The sequence below is a fragment of the Daucus carota genome, chromosome 3, assembly GCF_001625215.2.
Source record: "Daucus carota subsp. sativus chromosome 3, DH1 v3.0, whole genome shotgun sequence".
Lineage (NCBI taxonomy): Eukaryota > Viridiplantae > Streptophyta > Magnoliopsida > Apiales > Apiaceae > Daucus > Daucus carota.
In genome coordinates, this window is record NC_030383.2 from 9562673 (window position 1) to 9583604 (window position 20932).

Consider the following 20932-nt stretch of genomic DNA (forward strand, 5'->3'; position numbering starts at 1 on the left):
TATTATATATAAATTAATGAATAAGATAAACAATAAATTATAAAACAACACATGAAAGATATATATAATTAAATTTATAAATAGATATTACAATTATAGTATAAGATATAAAAAAACTATAATATAAATATAATTTTTTTATGAAGAATATAAATATAAATTTATATTCTATATTATTAGGAGAATATTCCGGACTGAAATAATTTTTTTAAAATCTGAGTATATCGAATTGATGGAATAGGCCGAGTTTTTAAATTATTATGCCCTAATCGAACTGAGCGATTCATATCAGTTTTTCGATTCGGATCCTGTTTCACTGACCTAGCTCCCACCTCCCACTCCCAGCATAAAACAAAAAAAAAATAAAGTGACATGACAGGAAAATGAAAGGGAGGAAGAGGACAAGCAACACAAGAGCCAAAAAGCTCTCAACGAGTCCAACGTGTCTTACAAGAGTAATGCCAAGTCAGCTTCACCTAACGTGTCTTCCAAGAACATTTGCCAGCTCAGCTCTGAACTACCCAACAAACTCTGACCACTGTACACTAGTAATATTACAAGATGGTAGGTGCGATACACACACATGTGCATACAACAAATATAGTCTAATACTATAGGTTGGCTTCTTAGAAATCTCCGCAGGCGCGGCGTTTTTATATCATTATATATCTACCTCATTTGCCTTTTCTTCTCTCTCAACACCTCCAAACCCTAGCTTTACATTTCTCCGTGGGACCGGTCGATTGATCGATCCTGTTTCTTATTGGAGCTTTGGGAAATGGCCACTTCTTCACTTTTCCGATCTACGGTTTCGCCGGCCGGCTGCGGCGGCGCCTCCAGGTCTGAGCTCCGGCCGTCTGGTGTTCCCAAGGTGATTCCACCTCGTCGCCTTTAATTTTGTTTTTTTTTTATTGTCTAATATCATATATTTTAGAACTGTACTGGAGTGTAATTTAATCTGTTTTCTGCTTTCTGTGTAAATGTGTAGAGTTGAATTGAATTAAAATGTTCATGAACGTTTTTGATATATTGGCTTTCGAGTTTCAGAGTAATCTGTATGTTTTTTAATTGGTGTGGTAAGTGTTTTAAAATGAGGTAGTCAACCGGCCGACTGTCTAGAGATTGATTCGATTGACGGACACTTGTGGAAAGAGTTGCTTAAGCCGTGGAAAAGGCTCAAGGGATCATGAAACCGAATTAGTCATTTATAAAGAGTGAGGGGGAGTGTTGGGATATAACATACTTATGATTTAATAAGCCCTCCTATAACATTGAAATTTTCAGGACATTAAAATATATATACTTAATGGTTTTAGCCACTTGTATGTTGATGAGGTCAAAAGCTCATATCAGTAGAGTTGCTTCTAATGGTTAAAAGTTGATTGATTGATTGCGTTAAGCAGGGGTAGTTTTGATCATTAGGCGCAACGTATGAGTGTCTAGCTTATTTAAAATTTTAATGTTTATGTATTAATTCTCTGGTACAATTGCAAGTCTACTTACAACTTTTACAGAGTAATTGTTTTTACTTTATTTAAATATATTTACATGTTCATTTTACAAGCAAACAAAGTATCATGTGTTTGTTCAGGTGTCTTCTGTTAGTTTCTGTCGAGGTTCATTGAAGTCCGAGTCGAGTATCTTTGGTGCTTCTATTCCTGGGAACTCATCATCATTACAGTTAAGATATCTTGCAATCTGAATTATTTATACATCCTGATTACGTGGAGATCATCTTCCATATTATATACTTTGTTTTCTACCTCCACATGTTTGCAGCAAATCTAGTTCTCGTAGTATCCAAACAATCCAGGCTACTGCCACCGAATTGCCTCCTACAATTCAAAGTAAGATTTTGAGTTTTACATCTAATCCTTGAAAGGTATTTTTTTTTAATTCTAATCACACTTAATTTATTTTTAGTGTCAAAAAGCGGTGGGAAGACAAAAATCGGAATCAATGGTATGTTAATAGTGCCACCCATTTATCTTTTGTAGACAACAATATATTATGATCTCAATGTGTTCAAAATGATTGGTTTCTCAATAGATTTCCACAACTACTACATATTAAGTAATTGCATTTTTCAGGTTTTGGGAGAATTGGAAGGCTCGTGTTACGAATAGCAACTTTTAGAGATGATATCGACGTAGTGGCAGTCAATGATCCATTTGTTGATGCCAAGTACATGGTAAAGAATGTTCATTAGCTGTTCCAATTCCCTAGTTCTATTCTGCAGGATGAAAATAACACTGTTATAAAATTTTGGCCGACTTCGCTTTTGATTCAAATTCTCCAATTATTTTAACCTATAGCCTGAAGATTAAACTTTAAGAAGTAGGCTTATTGAATATAGATTCAACGTTACAATGACATATGCCCGTAAGGAGGTTCTAGCTGTAAAGATTCTGAACTCCCATTAACACTAGAGTATAATGAGAAAGTAAATTAATTTTAGCTCCCTAGTTCTATTCTGCAGGATGAAAATAACACTGTTATAAAATTTTGGCCGACTTCGCTTTTGATTCAAATTCTCCAATTATTTTAACCTATAGCCTGAAGATTAAACTTTAAGAAGTAGGCTTAGAGCAAGTCCAACACTATGCTAAGAGGTTCCCTAAAAATATTATAAAATAATATGTCTTAGTGATTTAGCACAACATTTAGCACATGAGCTCCAATAGTACTCCCTATATCCATTCCCTATTATTATAATAATATTAAATAGTGGAGGAGAGAGGGAAAAAAAGAGAAGGAAATGATGTGGAGGAGAGAGGGAAATGAATATTTTAATGATAAAAATAGTTTAGAAGTGGCTAGCATATTCTAAAAATAGGGAAGGGGGGGCTTGTGCTAGTGATTTAGCACATCACTAGCATAGTGTTGGAGTGCAATTTTATCCCATATTCCTTATTTTTGGATTTAAGACTTGATTTAGCACACCTATTGGACTTGCTCTTATTGAATATTGATTCAACGTTACAATGACATATGCCCGTAAGGAGGTTCTAGCTGTAAAGATTCTGAACTCCCATTAACACTAGAGTATAATGAGAAAGTAAATTAATTTTAGCTCCCCCCCCCCCCCACCTCGCGGGGGGGGGGGGGGGGGGGCATGATAATTTTTTGAACTTATAATTGTGCTTCTAAGGTAATTGAAATTAGGTCCTTGAGAGGTCATATGATTTATTTACTTCTATACTTTTGAATGGTGATACAGGCATACATGTTTAAATATGATTCTACTCATGGAGTATACACAGAATCCATTAAAGTGTTGGACGATTCTACTCTAGAAATAAATGGAAAAAAGATTAAGGTTACTAGCAAAAGGTAATATAGCTGCTTATATCTCATTGATATAGCTGTCCTGTGACGGTTATTGTTTTTTAATGTAAAACTTGAATGCACCACCGGATCTCTTCCAGGAACCCTGCAGAAATTCCATGGGGTGAATATGGGGCAGACTTTGTTGTTGAGTCTTCTGGGATTTTCACAACGATTGAGAAGGCTTCTGAACACATAAAGGTGGGTACAGCGTACTCTCTTTCTCTCTCTCACCCCTTTCCCTCCCTTTATCAGCTTAAATATTTGTAGTTGTCTGCCTCCCTGTATTCGGTTTAATGTTTTTAATTTTGATCTGCAGGGTGGAGCCAAGAAAGTCGTGATTTCAGCTCCATCAGCTGATGCTCCTATGTTTGTTGTGGGGGTTAATGAGGAAACATACAAACCAAACATGGACATCGTATCTAATGCTAGCTGCACTACCAATTGCCTGGCTCCTCTTGCCAAAGTTTGTTTACGTACTAGAATGCTTATATTTATTTTCATTTACATCACTCGTTTTTCGCATTACGTTGTGAAAAATGCATTTCATTATCAGTATCCACATTGCTTTAATTAGTGTCAGCATCACAATCAGGTCTTATTCCTCAAAGGCATATATAGTAGGAATGTACATATACATGAAAAAATTTCATCATGATTGTAACAGTTGTGGAGTTTGGTTGTGTTCACCATTTTCCTTACAATCTTCATCATAGAATATTTAGACACTCTTCTTTCTCCATATATATATATATATATTTTTTTTAATTTTAATTCTGAATTTAATTCCTCCCTTCCATTCTCACCAAATGAACACAACCTGAGTTGTTTTTCCATCTCATATTTTTTGTACCAAATGAACACAACCTGAGTTGTTTTTCCATCTCATATTTTTTGTAGGTGGTTCACGAGGAGTTTGGCATTCTTGAAGGGTTGATGACTACCGTGCATGCAACTACAGGTCTTTCTCATACAAAGACGTGCATCAGTTGTGGATATTTTTTTTCCTCTTAATTTATAAAGAAAAACAGAAGAGGACATGCATTACTCGCCTATGTTTACATAATTCTGATTTTTTTCATTCCAAAATTACATGGTTTCAGCTACACAGAAGACGGTTGATGGCCCTTCCATGAAAGATTGGCGTGGAGGACGAGGTGCAGGGCAAAATATTATCCCTAGTTCAACTGGTGCTGCAAAGGTACAAGCTTTGGTTATATCGATAGATCTGAAGACCTTTTTATATGATTATATTTATTTTTTAAAATTGCAGGCTGTTGGTAAAGTGCTGCCGGAGCTCAATGGAAAGCTCACTGGAATGGCTTTTCGTGTCCCGACAGCAAATGTTTCTGTTGTGGATTTAACTTGTCGACTTGAGAAGAGTGCTTCATATGAAGATGTCAAAGCGGCAATAAAGTAGTGTCTTCTTTTTATGCTTTCCTCCTCTCCCCTCCTCATAATATGCTCCCAATTTTCAACTTGAACTCATTACTACTATGATTCATTCTGAAGGTATGCATCCGAGGGCCCACTTCATGGGATTCTTGGATACACTGATGAGGATGTTGTTTCAAATGATTTTGTTGGTGACTCAAGGTGCGTCCCTTTCTCTCTCTTCTTGGATATAAATTTACATTATGATTTTGCAACTTAATGCAAGGATGGAGAAGCCAATTATTTTTTTTTACCGTATTCTTTTATGAGATTTTCTGTAGCATCAGCATGGTCTTCTTCTAGCAAATAGTATTCTTGTATGTCTAAAAATTTACTAAATGGAAATTTTTATAAATGCATGCTGGAATTGAGGATCTCAGTCACTTGGTATAGTGGTATCTATTTATCGACATAAAATTTGCTTGCGTATTTGAAGTCAAAGATGTAGCTTAAAAAGGACCAAGACACTTAGTTTGTGAAGGTTATGCAAATAGTGAACGAGGGGCTCTATATATAGCTCTTTCCACAAATCTAGGCTCTTTTTGGTATCGGTGTTGGAGACATTATAATTTATAAATAATTTCTGATCGAGAAGTAGGTGTATAAGCTTTGAGTTAAACCCTAGAGCTGCTTTTTCTAAAAAATAAAAAAGCTTTCTTGAAAATGCCAAGTCTTTTGAAAATTTGCGGCCTACACGTAGGGGTTGAGGATTCAAACCTCACCAAATATATGTTGTATTGTTCTACATTAATGGAAACCATCGCTACATTGAAGTAATAAAGTAATATATTCCTTCAATATAGTCAATAAGTTATTATTATTCCTTCAATATATATATATATATATAGAGAGAGAGAGAGAGAGAGATTCCATAGAGAAGCATCTTGAACCATTTGGTTCTATTTTTAAATCTCATAAATAAATATAAAATTAATCACATTTATGCATAAAATTTAATTCTAATGTAGAATCATAATCATACATAACATGCACAAACAATTTAACACTTACAATTTAAGAAAAAACCTTTATTTTTAAATTTGGTTTGACTACATAACCACTTTGGATGAATATGATTCTACTGTAAAACCAATTTGAATATAATGATTAATTTTTTACCATTTTTTGGAGGATAATCAAGAAACTTCATCTTTTGATTTACAAATACTTATATGATGAACAATGAGATTGATACGATGTATTTTGTGCGTATATATATAGGGGGTTCTCTTTTAGTCTCTATATAACATGGTTCTCCATGGAGTCTGGATATATATATATATATATATATATATATATATATATATATATATATGGTAGCACTCCATAACATACCCTCTTATATGGAGTTACGTAGCACACCATTATAAATATATACATAATATATATTCTATTATATTTTTTATGAAATATAATTGCAAATTTTGATTATTAAACCGAAAACGAAGTTATACAATTTTTTTATTCCAAAGATTATCTAAAATTATGCAATATCTCAACATGATTCTATAACAGAATAATAATCATCCAGAATTATTCTGTTGTAGAATAGGTTTCAAAAATATACTTCTTTTAATCAAATTTTAAGTGTTAAATTACTTAAAATAGATATATTTTATAGTATTCTATATTAGAATCACGTTTTATATGTATTCTATAGCAGAATTTATAATAAAATTGATGATTTATTGTGGCGCACTATGTAACTCCATATAAGGAGTCCCCCTTTGGAATGTTGGCCTATATATATATATATGTGTGTGTGTGTGTGTGTGTAGGAATGGGATTAAATAGAAACTTTAACCTCCAAACTTTCTTTTATATTTGTGTTTCTCTCTAGTAACAAATATGATCAGCTTCATAGCTCCGACCAATAGAAGGGGCTATTGGTGCTGTTTACTACGTATTTGCAAGGAAAATGAGTTGGATAGTGATTGGGGTAGTCCTTCTCAAGTTGGTCAAGTTGTTGGATTAACCCATGAGAAAATACAATTTCTACTGTGAAATAATACAAATTTTATTCTGTTCCTTGCCAATTTCACACCCAACCAAACACCACATTGGCAGTACTGATGTATGGCTGTAAACTCTGTTTAGTTTTTTGTAACTACCGACTACATATATGACATATCCCTTTACCCTAATATTGTTCTTTACCAGGTCAAGTATATTCGATGCACAAGCTGGGATGGGGCTGACTTCTTCTTTCATGAAGCTTGTCTCCTGGTATGACAATGAATGGGGTTACAGGTACACTTACTATCTTGCATCAATCTTTCAAACTAGCTCTTGATGCAATTGCTTGTAACAATCAATTGTCAATCTTTTTCTTTCAGCAACCGTGTACTGGACCTGATAGAACACATGGCATTGGTAGCGGCTACCAACTAAAATTGATGGGAAGCAACCGGTGCTTTGGTTTTTCGCTATAATTAGTGTGTCAAAGTAGAATTTAACGATATAGTGATCATTTTTGATTTTCACTGGCATTGTTAATTGTTATCCAATATATGAGTAGAGACTCACATTTTAGAGCTTTCAAATAAGTACTCTGAAGTTAAATGTTTTTAATCTCTTTGCTTTATAAACACCCAAGTTGGAATATTAGCAAGGCACATTCAAAGGCTTAATAATTAGATCTAGAAATCCAAGCTCTAGCTTAAATACTGCCAGATTATTTGTTAGTTATTTTTTTGCATGTTCTTCTTCAGCTACTTGTGGGCCTGTGGCTACGAGCCTACAAGATCGTCGCTGTGTTTGATGGTCTTTTACCTTTCATTTTTATTTAAAATATTTGATTAGTATGAATACCAGTTTAATAAATATTTTTTCTAAAAATGATAAATAGTGTTGTTATAAAGTGATTATACAGTGTCATTGTGTTCACCAAGTATTGTAGCCTTTGGTGTCGAATAAAGACACTAAGAGGGGTGTATTCGATTGGGATTTTGATGAATTGTTTTTAGTTTATGGATTTTAATGGATTGTGTCTGATTTTGATTTTGTGGGAATTCTTGATAAAATGTCGCAGAGTTGATAGGATTTAAGCACAATGTTTCAAAATCCCATTGATTTTGATGGGATTTCAAAAAACTTAAAATACCCTGAAAAATGCCACAAAATCCGTCATTTTATGAAATGCAAAAAAATCCATCAGCATTTGAATACCATCAATTGAATACCACCAGATTTTGTAGCATAATTTGAAATCCCAATTGAATATCTCAAGATTTTAATGCATTTCAAACAATCCCAATCGAATACCCTCGGATTTCATGAATGCAAAAAAATGCTTTAAAATCCCAATCCAATACACCACTCTAAATGACACGAGCGAATTCCTTTTCCTTCCTTGAACAAGAACAAGATATGTTACAAAAAGCAATGGATTAGTATACAATACAATGATCAACCATGGTGTGACTTGTGAGTGGTCCACACACACCGCGCCGATAAAATCTGCACAGCGATATAACGTTTGCAGTTGAACTCGATCTCGTATTTCAGAAAAGGATGAAGATATGCTACTATATTTTACCTCTCCACGAAGTGGACAGATACTTAATTGTCTTTTTTGCTGTGGCAGATAACATGAGTGGCCTGATATTTGTCGTGGACGGAGATATTGCATATGAATCGAATCCCACTCATTTTGTTTTATGTATAGTGTTATCTTACGAGTCACCATGACTGTCATGCGTTTCTATCGAGACGTATAACTGTCCGATCAATTTTTGGTTAGCCGTAGGATAGAAATGCTTTACTGTAGTTAGAGCAAGTCCAACAATGTCCTACCAAGTGCCCTATATATATAATAAAAAATTATGTCTTAGTGATTTAGTACATCATTTTAATATAACAACTCCAACAACATGCCTTATTATTGTGCCTTATTATTTAAATAATAATATATTTGAATTATTGTTGGAGGGAAGTGAAAAAGAAAGAGAAGAGAGGTGTGTTGGAATGTGAGTAAGCTAATATTTTATTGATAGAAATGGTTTAGGGCATGCATGATTGTGCCTAATAAAAAATAAGGCATTTGTTAGATGTCCTAGTGTTTTGAGGCACCACTAGGACATTGTTGGAGCACCATTTTACTTCAAATGCCTTAAATTTTGATTTAGGACATGATTTTAGGGCACTCTTGGACTTGCTCTTAGAGCATCTCCAACGCTAAAGATGAAACTGTTAGCTAAAAACATCATTAGCTAAAAAAAATTTGAGCCTGTAAAGAATTTTGCTCCGATGGGTATTAGCTAAAATCATTAGTTATATTCAAAATATTATTTTAAATATTAATTATAAATATACAATAAAATAATTTATTTAGTTTTTATTCTATATTATTGAAAAAATAATAATATCTTTAATAGATAATGATTAATTATAATATTTAACACTTTTATATTATTATATCATAATTTTTAAAAATTTTGATTGGAAATAAAGTAACATTTTCACATAACAATATTATTTGTAAAAAAAATAAATAATACATCTATACTTGCAATAATAATAATAATACCTTAAATATTTTAATTTAAATATTATAAAAATGATTTAGGGAGAATGTTGCATGCTTTAAATAAAAATAAAATAAAATTTAGAAGGGTAAGAATCAAAGTTAGTGCGAAAGATTTTAAGCTAATTATCTTTTGATAAAACGGGTTTGAAAGAATTAAAATAAAAAGTTAATTAATTTTTTATTTAATACAGGTGAAAATAAAAAATATAACTAATAAAACCATATATACCGATACTATTATAATAATAAAAACTTAAAAAAACTAATTAACAAAAATTACTTGTATCATGTAAAACATTGACTAATTTTCTTTGTTAAAAATTCATAATTGACGTTAAATAACTATATAAGTTACTATATTAGTTTTATTATATTATTTTTATTATATTATTTATTTGTTATAAATATTTTTACACTTAACAATACATTAGATTAAATTATAAAATTAAAAAGTTATACAAATATATATAATAGAATTATAATATTATAATATATATATAATATAATATAGATGGAGTAAGTTTAAATTTTCTTTGAGTTAAATTTTAAAAGAAAATGACGTGGATATGATATAGATGACAGACTTTAGTTCAACAAATGTAGCGTGCTGATTTCTCGGCATTTAAAAATATTGCTAACGCAAATATTGCTAACAGGTCTCTGCGTTGGAGTGATGTTTTTTTTACATATCAGGTATAAGAGCTGACACATACACTTTAAAACTAACAGGTGATCTGCGTTGGAGATGCTCTTAGGGCTGTAAAATATCCGAATGATACCGGATACCCCTCTGTCAAGTATCGGATCATATTATTTTTAACTCGTCCAGATTTGGGTTCAGGCTCATTTTATTCGGATATGATCTGATCCCTGGTATTTGAGCTCCGGATTTAAACTGAGTATGATCCAGTATCATTATTTTTTAAGCGGTTAGTTTATAATCCATCAAATATGAGCCGGATATGATGCACTATCATTAAATATCATTATTATTTTAGATTAAAAAAAGTATCATTTAGTTTGAATAAACATATTATTATAACATATAATTATTTACATTATAACTTAAAATTATATGTAGTTATATATAATTTATTAAATATATATGAAGATAATAAACACTATCACATTGAATAAATCACATTTTATGAATATATAAAATTTTATAAAATGATGATTATTTACTAACAAATGTAATGGATTAAAAATATAATATGTATATGAGTTTGAATCGAATATGAACCATGGATCATATTTGGATATTCAGTAGGATCATATAATGAAAATTTACATTATACCTAATATGAGCGGTACAGGAGTGCTCATATCCGGAATTATATATTATCTGAGTTTAATTTTTCTGCCAGATCTGGATTTGGAAATAGATATGAGACATGTATTATATTTTCGAGTCGGATATTATATAAAAAAATTGAATAATCAAATATATTTTTTAAATTAAACTGAAAATTATTAATTTCTGAGATTAAAGTTACTATCATAAGTTTTCATATATAAAATAAGAGTGTAGGTCCCTGGCATACTTGGCTGTTAACTAACAACCAGTTTTCCGACCGTTGGATGAATATCATGCGGTGAGGATTATAACTAACGTTTAGCGCTTGACGAGGTCCATCCAACGTTTTTTAACTGTTGGATGGGGTCCTTTTCTTCGTCCAATTAAAAAAGGCCGAACATATTAAACTTTTGTTTTAATCCTGTCCGCGGATATTCATCCAACAGAATCTTTTTCTCCGTCCAATTAAAAAAGATCGAACATATTAAACTTTTGTTTTAATCCTGTCCGCGGATATTCATCCTAAACTGAATGTTGGTTACCGGGTATGTCAGGGAACAGAACCCATAAAATAATATATTCCATGACATTCATATCGATCCTATCATTTGAAACTAAATACTATTCCGCGACACACATCCCAAAATACAAGGGGGCTACATAAAAGCTTTCCTAAGTGTTTGTTTTCACGTATCAAAAACCGCTTCTCCTTTGTTTTTCTGTTACAAATACTACTTGGTAACAACCCCACTCGATACCTTTACTCATTAAATCACGTACAATGGCGATGGGCAGTGACGCAGAAACAGAGATGGACTATACTTATCGTACGGAACTTCTCTCTCCGCCGCCGTCCACCGGCGATCAGTCGTCGTGGCGCCTGGACATCGACAAGTTTCGCTTGCCTCAACGTCACTCTGCAGCCCAACCCTTCGGTTTTCGACGCCTTCTTCGAATGCCAAGTACTTTTTTATCCCCTGTTTCTTCATGTTTCAATGTGTCTGCATGTTACTCTACGTTTCTTTTAGTATGTTACGATATTTTTACGATTCGATTTTTTAGCGACGTAGAGCGAGATTCGAATCCATGGTTGTGAACAAAGACATTCGATTGTTTGTTTTTTGCGATTTTCTCTCGATATACATCACAAATTAAGAATGACCGATCTATTTATCGTTGAAGTTAGTTAGGTCATGTAATAAGTTTCTTTTTTTCCTGAAACCTAATAAGTTTTTAATTAGGATTTATGATTAAGATTGCATGGCTGCTTGCTATAGATTGCAGTGTTGGAGACTTGGAGTATGGCTTCAAGTGGTGCTTGATTTATCATTAATGAATCACTAAACATAATTTGCAGTTTTTGCAACAACTATTGTCAGTGCAGATATGTTCAATATTTTCGAAAAATATAACACTTTACTTGGTTGGACATCTTGTGCAGTGATTAGGTAAATAATACTATAAATAGTTTGCGGAATTCCAACTACTTTTGTAAGTAAAACTTGTTGTTGTTCTTAGTTGCGAATTAGGTGTTTATAACCCAAAATGGTTGGTCATAGCAATGTAGTCTGGAAAGAGCAGACAATTTGTTACCATCGAGGTTCACTGGTTTGTTCCCTTGATAAAATGTACAAGTTCTTTATATCTCTGCCTTTTTGGTGTGTTAAGATTTCTAAATTGGAAGAATTCTCTCCTAAGTTTTCCCTTTGTGTCATTAATTATTATTTTTAGTTTGTTAATTGTTGTGTTTCATGTAATTTCCTTTTTAGAAAAACAAGGAAAGGTTGCAGAGTACTATGAAAAGCAGGAAAAGCTTCTTGAGGGCTTTACTGAGATGGAAACTATCAATGAAACAGGTTGTTTACCAGGAAATCTAACAGAGGTAGGTAAAATGTGTTGTCGGTCTGTTTTTGTTAATATCGCATGACTGTTAGTGTTATAGTTTTCGGGTGTAAATGTAGGGACCTTCAATTTCTTCCAATGTACATACACTTGCAAAATTAGAACCAATTTCCTCAAAGAAGGCAGGCTGTTGAATTATTTTATTTATGCATGAAACTCAGATTGCTTACCATGTTAAATCTGAATTCAACCCACTCTCTTAGCTCAAAATGCTTTACTTTTGCATTCGAAAGGGAATATCTCTACGTTGGTCCTGTAATCGACCAGAATATTTTGTTTTCTCTAATTAAGTTGAACAAATATCCAGGATGAAATGAATCAGCTAGCAAGGAGCGAGAGAATGGCCATTCATGTGTCAAACATCGCTAACTTGGTGCTTTTTGTGGCAAAAGTTTTTGCTTCTATTGAAAGCAGATCTTTGGCGGTTATTGCTTCAACTTTAGATTCCCTCTTGGACCTTCTTTCGGGGTTCATACTGTGGTTTACCTCGAATGCTATGAGAAATCCGAATCAGTACCACTATCCAATTGGCAAGAAGAGAATGCAGCCGGTGGTAAGTCCTGAAATTGATTTATATGCTTTCGGGAAGTATGATAAAATTGATATTGTTCAAAGGTGCCTTTTGAATTAAATATGCACTTGCAGTTCTGCATCTGTTTATATATTTATTTGCGAAAATCTTCCATTGTTCCTGTCTTTAGTATGTGTAATAGTGTATTATTGTTGATTTTATATGCAAATTTTATTTTCATCTTATTACTTGAAACTAATTTATCCTTTAAAATTTTATGTATATTAGCATGTATTGCTAAGTATTGGAAAAGAAGAATGTTTTGCTGCTTGAACACTGTCATATGTATATGCTAATATGCTACCAGTGGTTTCTTTAAATAACTGAATTTGCATATGCAATGGATCTTGAGAAGGTGGTTTGCTTATAAATCATCACAGGAATGTTTAACTTCATTAGAATTTGACCCTGACAATTTTGAAATACATAAGTGATTACATTTTCACAAAATTTCTTTGATAATAACTGCTACCAGATTTTGATTATCTATTGGGAAAAGAGAAAATACTATCTCGCACTCCTACATAAACTTAGCCCTTTCATTTCTTTTGGATACGATTTAATAGTTAAATTTGTTATTAGCAAGCACGTGTGTCTTGCCATTTCCACTCAGTATTTTGTTCAGATTAACATATGTATCTCCACATTCTACCTGAGTTTTTTTTTTCATGTGACTGTTGCTTTAATGACCTCATACGTAAACAAGCTTAATTTTTCAGGGTATTATTGTTTTCGCTTCAGTAATGGCAACTCTTGGGTTACAAATATTGCTGGAGTCTGCCAGAGAACTTGTCACAAAGGTACTTAGCTTTAAGTGCGGCTTACCTTTAAGTTGTGAAATACCGTCTGTAGCTTTAGTCTGTAATCTGAGGTGTTTGCTCTTAAAAGAACTAAAGTAGAACCGGAAAATCTAATACTGACCGACTATATATGTTTTTTGGCAGTCCCGTCCTGAAACAGATCCTGAAAAGGAAAAATGGATGATAGCAATCATGGTTTCGGTCACAGTGATTAAGTTTCTGCTTATGGTGTATTGTCGGAGGTTCAAAAATGAGATAGTCAGAGCCTATGCTCAAGATCATTTCTTTGATGTAATCACCAACTCGGTTGGATTGGTAACTGCTGTCCTTGCCATCCAATTCCGCTGGTGGATTGATCCCACTGGAGCAATAATTGTAAGTTGGTAACTTCACTGCATACTTACCACGACCATTACTTTGATTCACTGCTTAATAGTCTCCATTTAAGTGTGGTTACGTTTATCTTTTAATCCTCAATTCTTGCAGATGGCATTATATACAATAAGTTGGTGATTGATTTTAAGTTGGTAATTGAATATCATTGCAGATTGCACTATATACAATAAGCACGTGGGCCAAAACAGTTATAGAGAATGTATGGTCACTAATTGGAAGAACAGCTCCACCAGAGTTTCTTGCGAAACTGACATATCTGATATGGAATCACCACGAAGAGATCAAACAAATTGATACAGTTAGAGCTTACACATTTGGGTCTCATTACTTTGTTGAAGTTGACATTGTGTTGCCAGAGGATATGCTACTTAGCCAAGCACATAATATTGGCGAAACCCTTCAAGAAAAGCTTGAGCAACTCCCAGAAGTCGAACGGGCATTTGTTCACATAGATTTCGAGTTTACTCACAGACCAGAACACAAGGCTAAGGTTTAAATGATGTTAATGAGAGTAGTTATATAATGTGGTAGTAATAATGTATGGACCAGCAGACACTGGAATGCAAGAATGCTTAGTTCTCAAGATTTCCTATTGATTTTAATGTAGTTGATTCAGGTAAGGCTGGTGCAAAAGACTGTTTTTAAATGATTTGACCTTGATTAAGTTATTTGAGTATTGCATGTTAATTAGGCTTGTCAATTTAACATGTAACACGCTAACATGAAACGAAACGACACGAAAAAAATAGATATGGATTTTGATTTTTGATACACGAACATGAAATTACACGGTTGATTTCATGTCGGATATGAGTTTTCATTTTGGGTACGCGAAATACACGAAAGTACACGTAATATTTGTACATAATTTTTAATGATATAATACTTTAAATATATAATTGTGTAAGATATATATATATATATATATATATATATATATAGAGAAAAGTTCTATGGAGACCACCATTTCATTGGAGACCTTGGAGACCACTTATATTTTGCAATTAAAACACTACAAAATTTATTATTTTGCGAAGTACATTCTACAAATATCACTATTACATTGAAGATGTTGAAAATTATTTATGCTAAACAAGCAGAACATGTATGTTCTGCAAGATCAACAAATGTTCTGCACACTAAACATAGTTTTGTAATATAATATGTTTTTTAATGTTTTATTTGCCAAATGTATAAAATTTGCAAGATTGTCAATAAAATAATGATATTTGTAGAACATGATTCGAAAATAATACGTTTTGCAATGTTTTTATGGAGTATTTTAGTTGCTGTACATAAGTGGTCTCCAAGTCTCCAATGAAAAAGTGGTCTCCATAGAACTTATCCCATTATATATATATATATATATATATATATATATATATATATATATATTTATATGTATATGTAGATATATATTAGAGATACATTAACAAATTTGTAGAGAATTGTATGCAAACATAAATATATTATTCATATTTAGTAAATTTATATAGAAAATTATATAACAAAACTAATTTTTGATTAAAATTATATTAATATTTTTACATATAATATACACGAAAAGTGCACGAAAAATACACGAAACGTTTCGGATCGGATACGGATTTCAAATTAGGCACACGAAGTTAATAACGGGCACATACAGATTTCACCTTCAAGTACACGAAATGAAAGTATACGAAACAAAATGATTGCCGCATCTGATATTAATGGAGTAAACCAGATTCTAAATCATCAGCCCGATTTAGACACTCAATATTTTGCGGTATAGTTTGTTTTCGATAGGTGTTTGTCAAGGATCAATATCCAATTCAAAGAACCCTTCTAGTTGTTCCGTTAAATCTATCATCTACTACTATGTTTTCTTTTGTCATATTTTTCTTCAATACGGGTATATCGTATATGTTTAGTATAGAAAACTTTACATGTATTTTAAAATTCTTAGTTATATAAATTGTTTTAACTTTTTTTCTTGAATATAATTTACTACTTGAATTTCTATTTTGAAATAAAAAATTAGATATAAATTATAAAATTATATTTTATTGAAAATCCTAAAATACGTGTCAAGTAATGAAAAAAATTATATACAAGTGGACGTAGGTGTATAATGATGAAATTGTGTCCATATTTTTAAGAATTGTAATATTTAAGTAAGAAAACTTTATTCCAAATGTACAATACTAGGACATGAACTATAAAAAAATGTTTTACAAATTTGAAAATATTGACGATGTTTCAAACTTGGAGTATACGAGCGCAATTCGGCTATAATGCTGGACCAACACATTTGGGCTTGGCTCTATCAACAATTGTGGACAAGGCGCGGCCCATAATAAGGGTATTTGAGTAATTAAGTGTGGCCCAAAACCATTAGGGCTCCCAATCTCCACCACTATATATTTCGATCTCCATTCGAGTAAAATCACATTCCAACTCAGCCACTAGCGGCACCTCGTCCTCTCTGATCGATTTCTCAAATATATTTATTTACAGTTTTTAGTTGTTCTGTTGATGAATTTAAATTGAAAGATTTGAAACAAGGCAACAATTTAGAGTCGCTGATGCACTTAATATCAATAGTGTATACAGTGCTGTACGTTGCCGATAAGTTTCGGGGACTGAGATTCTGGCGCTGCCCTTTATAATTGGGGTTTGAGCATTCAGATGTTCCTATATCTATCACATATACAACAATTTTATGTTTCGATATGTGTTTTACATTTTATTCTCCACGGGCTTGCTTAATTGTATTTATAATTAGTTAAAATAAGTATGATTGAATTTGTCGGGTGAGCTGATGATGATGAAAGTAAGGCTTGTTTCTCAGAGACATTCGCAGTGGCCGACTAAGATCTTTCGCCTTTCGCCGGGCTTGAGAGATAATGCTGCTCTTTCCTTCCTTGGATGTCTGAAGCTCTTTTACCCCCTCTACAAATTTTTTTATGTTTAAATTCTATTTATACTTCGTAACAAGTGGTTATTAATAATAATATGTTTGCGATATTTTTGCGATCTTCCTATCATTCACAGTATTTTTTTGTCAGCAAAACGTTAATAAGATGGACTCCTGTCTCCTGATTATACTAGACTCCTTGAACACTGGGATCAGGAGGATTTTGTGTCTAGTTCCATAAATTATTTTGATTTTCTTTTTTCTGAATTTTTTTTTAATATCTAGATTTTTATCCAGGAAAGAAGATTTTTAAAATTCTTTTGCAGAACTATGTTAAGATGTTTTATTTATGTATTAAAATGTATGTAGATCAATGTAACAAAAGTGTAAAGAAATGAGAATGAGTTTTGTACTCCCTCCATCCCAAATCAATCATATAAGCTAGTTGATTTTGAGCACATAACTTAAGATGCATTGACCGTATAGTTTTGAAATTTATTTTTTCAAATTTGTTTTTGTAAATGAAAATTTCATATTTAAATTTTTATTTGCAAAAATAAAATTTCAAAAATAAGTAATGTAATCATGCGGTTAATGGACTTTAAAGTGCGTGCCTTAAGTCAATGAACTCATGAAGAAGTATTTTTTATGATTGAAGTTAGAGAAATAGAATGAACATGGGAGAAGTAGAAAATACAATGGGAGAAATATGATTGATAAATTTGATGGTAGACAATTGGAATGAACTTTTATGAGTTTTGCTTGTTTTAAATAAGTAGTACCCCGTTGATTATGATCTTAAATCACCTTAAGTTTTTACTATGTTACATGTTGAAAGTTAATTTAAAATGCTCCTATTGAAGAATATACTGTAGCTTCTGAGACGGCTTTCTAACATTCGGTAAATAATGAAAAATTCAAGTATCTTTAAGAATGTTGGTCCGAGATGATCCCCTCTTTAACAAATATAAATAGTATTGCAAACGGGTGCTTTCACAAGCAAAAGAATTTAGGCAATTAACACTTGTCTCAAGCGTTGTTTGCCCCTTCAAACTATTGTTCCACTGCCATATATTTTATCTAGAAAGGTATACAAAAATTGTTGTCAATTTTTATAAAAACTTTTGCTTGATAGTTGATAATATGTAATTTGTTGGTTATTTCCACTCACATTAATAATAATAATATTTTTTTTTAAAACTCAATAATAATAATAATTTTTTAAAGTCAATGACAATAAAAGAAAATTGAGACAATTTTGAATACTTATTCCATTCACTCAATCAGCCATAGGTATTCGTTAGCATACTCATTCCTCGTATTCAAACACAAGCCAATTTATTCCTATTCGATCAACCATAAGCCTGATTCAGTGATTAGGGATAAGTCACCCGTGTTATAATATCTAAGAACATCTTTAAGGGACTCTCTAAATGAGCTCTGAACTTCAAATTTAAAGAACAAGACAAGAAATAGAGCTCCAACGGGCTCTCTTTAAAAATTTAAGAATTCAACATCTCTTCTCTTTTTTAAATAGCATGTAGGACTCTTAACATTTTTTTTATGAATATAATATTATTTTCCCTCCAATTTTACCACCAACATTTCTCTCTTTTTACATTTCTTTCTCATTTATATGAATAAAATATGAATAAAGAGTAAGTATATAGAGTAGTATTGGAGATGAAATCTTTTTCAATGTCTTAATTTACTAGGAGCCAAATATTATATTATATTTTAAAGAGGGATTTAAGAGTCTCGTTGGAGATGCACTAAAGGTAAGAATTATCGTTCACAAGTTTTTTTGGCGGTGAATATTTTTACATGTAATAAACTAATAATGCGAGCACAATGAAGAAAAATGTTGTAAAAGAAAGATTTAGCTAGCGCCTAGCGTGATAGTTTAATTTAGGAAAGAAATCAATTGAGAATGACTGGATAATCCAAGTGGTTAAGGATATATACTCTGTTGCTCGAGTCTGAGTTTGACTTTGGCTCATTTTGAGAATATCTTACAATATATATTCAAATTATAAGGCTATAAGTCATATTAGTTAGGAAAAAGAAAGAAGAAATCAATTGGATTTTATTTTAAGTTCTTTTGTTCATGTTGATTAAGAAATGAAACTGCTGTGTAAAATCAATATAAGAAGTGAATCAAAACCTTAAGTGGGGAGGAGAGGGATAGTTCTCTTAAGGTTAACAAGATAAGTTGAGATTTGGATTTGTCGGTAACACAGACATGCTGCTATGGGAATGGTTCAGCCTTGAGCACTAACAGCATTTTTGGATTTTCATTTTTAGATCTAAAATTTTGCATAAAATTATGTAAGCACCACCGACAGAAAACAAGCACCTTAGTTTCTTTCACAACTTTCAAGCTCAATATATACATCCACCTAATTTTTAACAGCAACCAGAAATATATACATCAAATTAGAAGGACATGCATGAAATTTTTGGATCACCCTCTGGTATTTCACCGGAAAAAGTGAATAGTTAACCACACAAATAATTAATTTTGTGTATTATCACGGCTGTTTGGCCTGACTCAAAAGTCAGGCTCAAATGCTCGGCTTCCGGGTTTATAAATTTGAAGCACTTATTCGTACCATTTGTGTAAAAAATCAAGAAGTATTTATAAGAGCAAGTGCAACGCAATGCTATATGAGGTGCTATTTTTATAATATAGCATAATTTATAGAACTTAACATTCTAAGAGCATCTCTAATGGTACTCTTAAATCCTTCTTTAAAAAATAATATAATATATGACTCCTAGTAAGTTAATACATTGAATATCGTGACAACTCCAACCATGCTCTTTATACTTGCTCTTAACTCATATTTTATTATTATTTAAGAGAAAAGTTTGAGGGAGAATTAAAGAGAAGTGAATAGAAATAGAATGAAGTGATTATTTTATTCAATGAAAATAAGTTAGGAGCACCTAGATGCTCTTTAAAAAAAAGGAGAGAGAGGAAGCTCTTACATATTTAAAGAGCTAATAGGAGTCCATTGGAGCTCTAATTTTTCATATCCTCCTAAAATTTAGAGTTAAGAGCTTGTTTGAGGAGCCCATTGGAGATGCTCTAAGAGCAAGTCCAATGCAATGTTATAAGTGGTGCCATTTCTGTAATTTGAAATCATATATTAAAAATCTCAACTCCAATGAGGTTCTATATTTGGATGCAAATATGCATATATGAATCCTTGGTTCTAAATTTGAAACCAAAGATACATTTATGCATCCATGCCACATCATCAACTAACTATAATTGGTATGTACGGTGGTGAGCTTTAAATAAAGTTGACATGCACAATATTGGGTACAGAATTTTGCACATATGACGTGGCAACTGAGGTGAGAAGTTTTAATTGGTGCTATTTATGCATATACAGGGGGCTATTCCAATTAAAAGTTGACACATACTTATCATGTGAATATTTTTGTACCAAATTATGTGCATCTAGCATTTTCCAATAAAGTTTAGGAGACAAGTACTAAATTTACTTAAATTTGGAATTATTTGGATGCAAAATGCATCTAGCATTGAAGTTGAAGTTCTATTTTAGCAATAAAAAACATTACCAAAGGAGTCCCCCAGCTTTCCTAACTTGCCTTTAAATACCTGATGTGGTATAGCACAAATGATCAAACCTTGCTCATATATCTTCGGAAACATCAAGTAGAAATCGACAGAGGCAGAATGGCAAGGATTACTTACTTGCTGGTGATGACGTTGGTAGTGTCAGTAGCCGCGGAGACGAGCAGCTTC

General features: G+C 32.3%; 2 protein-coding genes and 1 non-coding gene across 3 annotated transcripts; all 3 read left to right on the forward strand.

Annotated features, from left to right (window-relative positions):
* The first annotated feature begins 553 nt into the window (after positions 1-553).
* On the forward strand, positions 554-7376 carry LOC108210391 (glyceraldehyde-3-phosphate dehydrogenase GAPCP2, chloroplastic). The gene is made up of 14 exons (XM_017381651.2): positions 554-871; positions 1592-1680; positions 1780-1847; positions 1924-1962; positions 2091-2191; positions 3221-3333; positions 3429-3528; positions 3647-3793; positions 4228-4288; positions 4431-4528; positions 4601-4743; positions 4840-4923; positions 6922-7011; positions 7098-7376. The coding sequence occupies exons 1-14, from the start codon at positions 779-781 to the stop codon at positions 7150-7152; spliced, it is 1281 nt and encodes a 426-aa protein (XP_017237140.1). The 5' UTR covers positions 554-778; the 3' UTR covers positions 7153-7376.
* Positions 7377-11308: 3932 nt separating this feature from the next.
* LOC108211948 (metal tolerance protein 9) lies at positions 11309-14901 on the forward strand. Its single transcript, XM_017383672.2, has 6 exons — positions 11309-11548; positions 12356-12468; positions 12796-13041; positions 13779-13859; positions 14004-14234; positions 14407-14901. Exons 1-6 carry the CDS (start codon positions 11368-11370, stop codon positions 14749-14751), a joined length of 1197 nt encoding a protein of 398 aa, XP_017239161.1. The 5' UTR covers positions 11309-11367; the 3' UTR covers positions 14752-14901.
* A 2152-nt stretch (positions 14902-17053) lies between these two features.
* On the forward strand, positions 17054-17177 carry LOC135151777 (small nucleolar RNA SNORD14). The gene has a single exon (XR_010290696.1). It is a non-coding gene; the product is annotated as a small nucleolar RNA SNORD14 (small nucleolar RNA).
* Positions 17178-20932: the final 3755 nt, after the last annotated feature.

Bases quoted from the DNA above. Each gene is read 5' to 3' on its own strand.
- LOC108210391 (XM_017381651.2), top strand. From the start codon at position 779: ATGGCCACTTCTTCACTTTTCCGATCTACGGTTTCGCCGGCCGGCTGC. The intron at 3,794-4,227 runs GTTTGTTTACGT...TATTTTTTGTAG, and splicing joins GCCTGGCTCCTCTTGCCAAA to GTGGTTCACGAGGAGTTTGG. The intron at 4,924-6,921 runs GTGCGTCCCTTT...GTTCTTTACCAG, and splicing joins GATTTTGTTGGTGACTCAAG to GTCAAGTATATTCGATGCAC.
- LOC108211948 (XM_017383672.2), top strand. From the start codon at position 11,368: ATGGCGATGGGCAGTGACGCAGAAACAGAGATGGACTATACTTATCGT. The intron at 12,469-12,795 runs GTAGGTAAAATG...ACAAATATCCAG, and splicing joins TACCAGGAAATCTAACAGAG to GATGAAATGAATCAGCTAGC. The intron at 14,235-14,406 runs GTAAGTTGGTAA...ATATCATTGCAG, and splicing joins ATCCCACTGGAGCAATAATT to ATTGCACTATATACAATAAG.